Raw genomic sequence first — 8,282 nt, 5'->3', positions numbered from 1 at the left:
TATAACCATTATAAGTTAAAATAATAACATAAATAAAAGAGTTACACACAGCTTTGGTATAAAATTTGGCCGCAGCCATTTTATTAACAACACAATTTAAATATTGAGTAATAAATATTTTCAAACATTTTCAAACATTTTTCCACAGAACATACCTGATGTTCATAAATAACATTACTGACAAATAAAACATAAACCACAGCGGTGCTAGTTCCCAAACCCACAAAAACAAGATGGCCGTTATTCAACAACTGGACTCAGCTATATCCCTGTTGAGTCCGTCCAAGTACACCTAAACTTTAATAGGGAACCCCTTGCCCCTATAAAACCAGTTGTCCACTCACCCCATGGAGAGGCAACTACTTAAAATCCTCCAAATCACTTGGCCATATTGCGTACCATATTTGTCTGGGAACTAGCACCCCCGCCACCGACTGGACTGACCGAACAGCCCAGTCCCGCCAAACCCAATATTTTTCCCAAAGCTTCTTTTATATCGAAAATAAATAGCTGCAGCCCAAATTGGTTAAAATGAACACCATCTTTTAAATAAAATTCCTCAGCTCCATCTACTTCAAAATCTGGGTGGAAAACTACGCCTCCCCCCAACCTCTTAACAAAAGAGCTAATTATTTTGTTAATTTTTTTACGACTCTTTTCTAGCCTATCATAATCCCTCGCTGATCTCCAAACCAACCTAGGAGTAATCTGTGACCAAATTATTTTGATTTCAGGATGAAGTTCCTTTATGTTGCCCAGATCTCTTTTGATTCTTCTAACTAGTTCCTTTTGAGGAATCATACCTAAATCATTTCCCCCCAAATGCACTATCAAAACCTGAGGACGAGGAAACATTCTGCCAAAATCTAGAAACAACGGAAAAAAGAGTTCCCAGCACATCCCCCTAATCCCAAACCATTTGACCTCCCATTGATCCACAGGACACCCAAGCTGAAGGCCGCCCATTTTCTTACTGGCCTCAGCATTGGCCCAGTATATAAACGAATGCCCCATCACCCATACGATCTTTACACCTAAAATAAGAGAAAAAGGAGTGTTCAGGATGATTACAACTCAAACATTCCAAAACATACATTCTATTCAAGGTTTTTTTTTTTTTTTTTTTTTTTTTTTTATATCCTTAAATCAGGCCTAACATAAGATTTATAACGACTTGAACCCCATCTACCAATCTTTTTAACTATATCCTCTCTGAGACCTAACATAGCGGCTTCAGTAGCCGCTCCAATCCGGAAAGAATGAGATCCAAACTCTAAAGGATTAAGACCCAATAAAACAATTGAACCTCTTAAAATGGCTCTAAATTGATATTGTGATAAAAAAGAACCGTCTGAATGAACCAACAAAGGGCCATCCTGCAAAGGCCGTATGGACCCATAAAGCATCATTACCTGACATGGACATATTTCACCACCGCTAGGGAATAGCACTATGTTCTTGCCTTTCCCATATATGTCCGTTTTACTATTTCTCAGTAATATTTCTACTCTGTTATCATTCCATAATACATCTTCTTTTTGTAAACCACCTGACACTTTTTTGCTAGGGCTTACCAATTCCGAAACTCTAAATGCCCCAAAAAAGGCCAATACAAAGGCCGTTCTAAATAATATTAATTCAAATCTTGATGCACAAATCTCTGCTAATACCACCCAAACTTTTTGAAGTAAAGAAAATGTAATAGGTCTTCTCTTATCTCTAACCTTTGTCTTTTTCTTCAAGCCTTTAAGAACCTGACGGACCCAAAAAACCTTTGTAACATCAGACAAACCTAATAAGCGAAATCTAAAAGCAAGGGCCGCCAATCTTCTTTCCATATTAGATGGTGACAAACCCACATTTCCCCAATGCCACATCCATTCCAATAAGCAACCCGTGACATCATCATACCCTTCTTTAATTTCAGATTGACATAACCACATTTCCCATTCCTTCCAAACTGATACATAGGACGTCCAAGTACCTGGAGCCAAAGATTTTTTAATTAATTCAGCCAATCCTCCGTCCCAAGCTTCCAAAGTTGGACGGGAAACGTCGCTCCAACTACGTCCGCCTGAGGCGCCAACTCTCGAAAGCGAGACCACTGTGAACGAGATAAAGAATCTGCTATCAAATTAAGCTTACCAGGGATATGTTTTGCCCTGACGAAAACATTCATACTTAAACATTTCAGGACTAGCACTCTTAATAAACGCAAAACTGGTAATGATGATGCAGATAAAGAATTAATAGCAGAAACAACACCCATATTATCTGTATGAAACAATATGGATTTATTCATCAAATCCACTTCCCACACAAACAGAGCCACCAGAATAGGAAATAGCTCAAGGAAAACTAGGTTCTTGGTTAAACCTAAATTGACCCACTCTTGAGGCCACACTTCAGCGCACCAATGCCCTTGAAAATAAGCCCCGAAACCAACACCCCCAGCTGCATCAGTTATCAAATCCAAATCAACATTAGAGACCCTAGCTTCCATGAATATTGCAACACCATTAAAATTTTTAAGGAATTCCAACCAAACCTTCAAATCATCCTTGTGACCTTTTTTAATCCTTACAAAATGATGAGGCTTACTAACACCAGACGTAGCCAATGACATTCTTCTAGAAAAAACTCTACCAATAGGAATGATTCTGCAAGCAAAATTCAACTTTCCAAGTAAAGATTGCATTTTTCTCAAAGTCACCTTACGGACCGCCAAAAATTGCTGAATCATTTCTGACAAATCCACAATCTTTTCCAGAGGCAGCCTACATTCCATACTTTCAGAATCTATTGTAATACCCAGAAATTTAAGGGCCGTAACTGGACCCTCAGATTTTTCCATTGCAATAGGAACCCCAAAATCAGATGCCATTGAATAAAAACAATCCCTTAATTTCAAACAAACGTCCGAATCATGGGGACCAACAAAAAGAAAATCATCCAGATAATGAACTACTGAAGAAAATCCAGACCTGAATTTAACAACCCATTCCAAAAATGAACTAAAGCATTCAAACAGAGAACAAGAAATAGAACAACCCATCGGGAGACATAAGTCAATGTAGAAAAAACCCTCAAAGCAACAACCCAGCAAATAATGTGAAGAAGGATGAACTGGAAGTAACCGAAAAGCCGCCTCAATATCTATTTTAGCCATTAAAGCGAATTGCCCAGCCTCTCTGACCAACTTAACCGCCATGTCAAATGATGTATAAGACACAGACGATAATTCATCCGGAATATCATCATTAACAGATCCACCTTTTGGAAATGATAAGTGGTGAATTAAACGAAATTTACCAGGCTCTTTCTTAGGAACCACTCCTAAAGGAGAAATACGCAAATGGGGGATAGGAGATATTTTAAAAGGACCTGCCATTCGACCCAAAGAAACCTCCTTCTCAAGCTTACTCCTAACAACCTCAGGCCATTCCCTAGCAGACTTAAGGTTACCCCTGTAATGAACAACGCCTCCCGAAGATGGAATTCTGAAACCAAACTCAAAACCATGTAGCAACAATAAGGCCTTATCACCACAACCTTTCTGTTTAGCGTAAAGTACGAGCCACAGCTCCATCCCTCTTAGCCTCACCGGAGTTAGTCCCTTTTTCAGGGAGCTCCTGTGTTCCTCCCAATTTGTTCTTTTTGAAACACTTACTGGAAGGGTGGGATCCACCACACCCAGAACATTCATGTCTGAATTTACATGATGCTCCCCATTTACAGAACTTTTCATTGAAAGCAAAACAGAAACCTTTTTTGGCTGTTGCCGACGAACCGTTTTGAAGAGATCCGCCGGCACTCCCTCGAAAGGGCTGCGAAGACCTTAACGGAGTCATCACTTTTAGCCATAGACCCATATCACGATCATCCCATTTCATCTCAGGCTTAACCGACAAACGTTGTCTAAATTGTTCATCATAATACCACCAAGCCATACCACCATATGTTCTCTGAGCAGCTGCAATTTCATCTAAATAACAAAAGAGGGCCGCTCCTTGATCCGGGAACTTAACAGCAAATACACTAGCATAAATAACAAAAGCCTGGAACCAGTTAGTAAATGTTTTTGGTAATTTTCTGTAACGTCTTTTCCTTTCCTCCTCTTCCTTCTTGGCCGAATCCTTTTTTGAATCTTCAGGTATCTCAAAAGACTGATCAAGAGGAAGGAGGGAAAATAATTCAATAAAATCTCTCTTGTAAATCTTTTCTCTTAACTCTACCGTCAAATGCATGCCCAAAGGCCCAATAGAACACAAACAAGACCTGGCCAAAGCCGTGTCAGCAATCTTCAGCTCAGGACCCCCATCCGTTTTGTTATCAACATTAGTCCCCTTTTGCTGAGATAAACCGACCATTTGAGATTGGGGTACTGACCCTACATCCTTTATTCCCTCACCACCAATCCCTAATACCCTATTTTGGTTAACCAATTCTGTGGGAACCCATGAATTGGCGACTCCCCCCGTGACTTTTGTTCCTTCTAATTTGGCTAACAAGTCCCTTAAACCTGCTACAACAGTTATAGATAAGGGATCAGCATGCACACCAACTGTATCAACCCCCACATTCAGATTCACAACACCGGATCCCTCATTACCTGTACTCGGGTCCTGAGGCACTGCAGACTGAATCCTTTGAGATGCAGCCGTAACCTTCTCTGTATTCTGGAAACCAGTAGCCCTGGGATCCGTGTTAGTCATTAATTGCTGCCCTTTTTCCGTCTGTAAAAAAGAAACATGTGACAAACCCCCAGAAGGTGCCCAAATTCCAATGCCCCTACTAGCTGTAGACATACCCAACCTATTATACACTGAAACACCCTTACCCTTCTTAGCTGATGGGACCTCAAACCCTTCTCCCCTTAAATCCCCATACCTCTTGCGTTGTCTACCTCTACCTTGTATTCTCCCAATCCCAGACCTGTTTGGACGTTGAACAGAGTTAACCGAGCTATGACATGTATTATTAATACTCTGACCCATCATGCCCTGAAGACCAAAATTAAAATTGTTGGCCGTACTCACCCTTGTTTCTTCTCCCTTTGCATTAAAACGTTCCACCCCTGGAACGCCGTCCTCAATATCCAGCCTGATATTTTCCGTCCAAGATTCCTGAAGGCCATAAGCCTCCCCACTTAGGCCGTCATTTCCCACCATTAAAAGACCCTGGGAATTCTCAGGCCGTGACCCAGTTTCATTCCCATCTAAAAGAAAAACATCATTAGTGACAGGTAAATTTTTAATTACTTCAACATTCCTATCCCTCAAATTTCTTAACTCGCCCTTTAAAACTGGATCACCCGTGACCCTGACTGACGTATTAAACTGGCTAATAGTGTTAACTACATTGGGAGAAGGAGGAATAAAATCCTCCTCAGAAGAATCTAAATATAAATCTAATTCTACCACACCGTTATCAACCTCGGTATCATGATGACTATCGCTGGCTTCAGGCCTTTCAACCCTCTCGTCTAACACCCGATAAGCCTGATTTTCCGTATTATTGCAAGGTCTTAAAAAATGAGCCGACTTAGAAACATTATGTAACTGTTCTGGAACTGCCTGAGGTATTTCAATCGGCCCTGATACAATCAAACCCTCACCTTTCTTTTTCATTAAGGCGCTACCTAAACTACATATACTCGCTTGTTCATTACCCTCACACAGAGAAATAGGCCTCGGCAGGCCGTCACTTTTACTAGCTTGCTTTTTCCCTCTAATTACTACTTTCTGGCCTAAATTGGCCGTCTTACCCTTAGGCAAAGAATCACCCTTCATTACAGGCTCAGTGAATTGTTCCGTAATGGAACAAGTGCTCCCGGACTGCGTCACATTATCAGCAAACTCCGCTCCGGTCTGCCGACTTCCGGAGCTCGAACTTGACTTCTTCCTCACAGACGCCTTTAACCCCGGACTGGGGCTGGATTTTCTCCGACCGCTATTACCCCCTTCAGCATCAGAACGAACTGGAGGCCTCGAACGCCTCGATGTTTTCGGAGCCACCTCAACGATATCCACTCTGGGTTCGACGACCGGGCTAAGCAATGGACGTAATTTTTCTTCGAGCCAGGTAGGGCCCATTTTTGCAGCTTCCAACTTAAGTTGGTCAAAAATCGCATCAAAATGCGACATCGCAGAATTACTAACTGAGCACAGCACTTTCTAGAAAGGTTTGATAATTATTCTGATGACAGATTCTCCCGCTCTTTCTTTAAATGCGTAACAGCGCGTGCTAAGCCCGCCCCCTACAGTAAATAACCAATCACACCCAAGGCCTAATTCCTCCAACGGTCAAGTCCCCTTCCCGTTACTTCGAACTCCCAGGGGTTCCCTGAACATAGTTATAAAATGACATTTGAATACCAGAACAGTTACAGCAGTAATCAGGAGGTATAGAATGAGTCATAATACCCCCTAATCAGAGCTTCAGTGGCAATCCTCCTAAAATGACACTAAAGACAGTGTGCTACTTGCACAATCTAACTCTGAAAAGCAGACGGATGAGTGCTTCAGACTTTGCTCAAGGGTTATCAATGTAAGTGTGTAGAAAAAAGTGAGTCCAGGATCCGTAGATGTATAAAAATAAAAAGTCTTTATTCCAGCATGGTTAAAACATATTCACAGGAACAAGGGTATTAACGATCTTACGAATTTCAGCCAGTCATAATCATAGACCTATAAAACACTGGTCAGTAAACTTTAAAAAGAAAGCTTAAGTAGGATATTGGCTAGTGCTGAGTGCACAAACACACCCCTCCTAACTCTTTCTACACAGCATATAATTCTTAACTGTTTAACATCAAAGTGCAAAGAAAAGGAAATATATAGATGGACAGAAAACAAAGCTTATTATCATCATCAAAAGAGAAAATACATACATACATATTTGATGGTTCATATAATACTTTCAATTAATACTTGAATATAGCCATCATACCTGAACATCATCAGCAATAGAAGACTTATAAAACTTGAAACAAAATGTATACGTAGCAAACTTTTTCTAATTAGCTTGTAATGTGCTATGGATGTCAATATAACAAACCTTTTTTCTTTTTTTTTTAACTTTATCACTCTATTTCTTCATTTCTATTTTGCAATTGCACAGTAAGAGAGACACCACTATTAGTGTTCACATCAAGGGAATTCCCCAAAAAAGTAAGTGAATATCTCCAATGATTGATCACATCAAACTTAGAGTTGAATCTGTAAGGGATCTATGTACAACATTTAAAAATCCACTTCTTGCCTGGTTAATAGGTTCTCCTTATCTCCACCCCGAGCAGGATGCCTGATGGTCTCAATAGCTCGCCACTTAAAGAGCTCATATCTTTATTATGTATCTCCAAAAAATGTTGTGATAATGCTGAGCATGACTTTTCTTTTTTACATACCCCAAATGTTCGCGCATACGTGTTCTAACATCTCTAGTTGCTATCTCTACATTATGCTTAGAATGTGTATTGCATTCTATTAGGTAAACTAGATAGGTGGTGGACCAGTTAATACATCCCTTTGTTTTGCATAAATCATTTACTGAGTCCTTTTAATATGTTACACAGATTTGCTCAGGAGTAACAGGAACATACTTTGTTTCTTTTTTTGCTGTTATCAATGGAAATCAGAGTTTCTGTGACAGCTCAGTGCAAAAAACTTAAAAATCTATGGACGGCCTCCAAGATAAAAAAACCCTTGAATGTTTTTCACTACAAAAGTGCATGATTATCAAACGTTGCTAAAGAACAGAAAAAGAAGCCTGATTAATATTGGGAGCACATTCTTTGTTTGGAATATAGCAAATTAATTTGTTTGGCTCCGATGGGGTCTAGCATGTTTGGCATGAGCATGTCCAGACTACCACATTGAATACATAATCCCAACAGTGAAGCACAGAGGGGGGGCTGTGATGATATGGGACTTAATGAGTACAAAAGATGTTAGAGAGATGAAATTTATTGATGAAACAATGAATGCCTGTGGATATTCCAAAATACTGGCTGACAAGATGACTCCAAGGTTCCAGAAGCTTGGCAGAAAAGGAATATGCTATGGAAAAATCTAGAAAAAAAAGATAAAAATAAGAATTCCAATAAGAATGAAAATGGACCATGCTAAATAGTTCATAGGTGAGTATTACATGTACATTAACATATAAATGTCTAATGTTTAATTTAAGTTTATGTTATTAGTGCTCATACATAAAAACTATATATCATACTAACCCATATAAAAAAGGTCCTGCCTAATTTATAATATTGATATTGATAT

At 39.7% G+C, this 8,282-nt stretch overlaps 1 protein-coding gene across 1 annotated transcript; it reads right to left on the bottom strand.

Annotated features, from left to right (window-relative positions):
- Nucleotides 1-377: 377 nt before the first annotated feature.
- LOC128660983 (uncharacterized) lies at nucleotides 378-5,556 on the bottom strand. The gene is made up of 3 exons (XM_053715102.1): nucleotides 5,040-5,556; nucleotides 4,613-4,736; nucleotides 378-1,034 (listed from the first exon to the last, which is right to left on the bottom strand). Exons 1-3 carry the CDS (start codon nucleotides 5,169-5,171, stop codon nucleotides 379-381), a joined length of 912 nt encoding a protein of 303 aa, XP_053571077.1. The 5' UTR covers nucleotides 5,172-5,556; the 3' UTR covers nucleotide 378.
- Nucleotides 5,557-8,282: the final 2,726 nt, after the last annotated feature.

The sequence above is a fragment of the Bombina bombina genome, chromosome 5, assembly GCF_027579735.1.
Source record: "Bombina bombina isolate aBomBom1 chromosome 5, aBomBom1.pri, whole genome shotgun sequence".
Lineage (NCBI taxonomy): Eukaryota > Metazoa > Chordata > Amphibia > Anura > Bombinatoridae > Bombina > Bombina bombina.
This window is presented reverse-complemented; position numbering and strand designations above follow the sequence as displayed.

Bases quoted from the DNA above. Each gene is read 5' to 3' on its own strand.
- LOC128660983 (XM_053715102.1), bottom strand. From the start codon at position 5,171: ATGGTGGGAAATGACGGCCTAAGTGGGGAGGCTTATGGCCTTCAGGAA. The intron at 4,737-5,039 runs GTGAGTACGGCC...TCTTTTTTACAG, and splicing joins CAAAGGGAGAAGAAACAAGG to ACGGAAAAAGGGCAGCAATT. The intron at 1,035-4,612 runs GTAATGAGGGAT...CTCTTATTTTAG, and splicing joins GCCTCAGGACCCGAGTACAG to GTGTAAAGATCGTATGGGTG.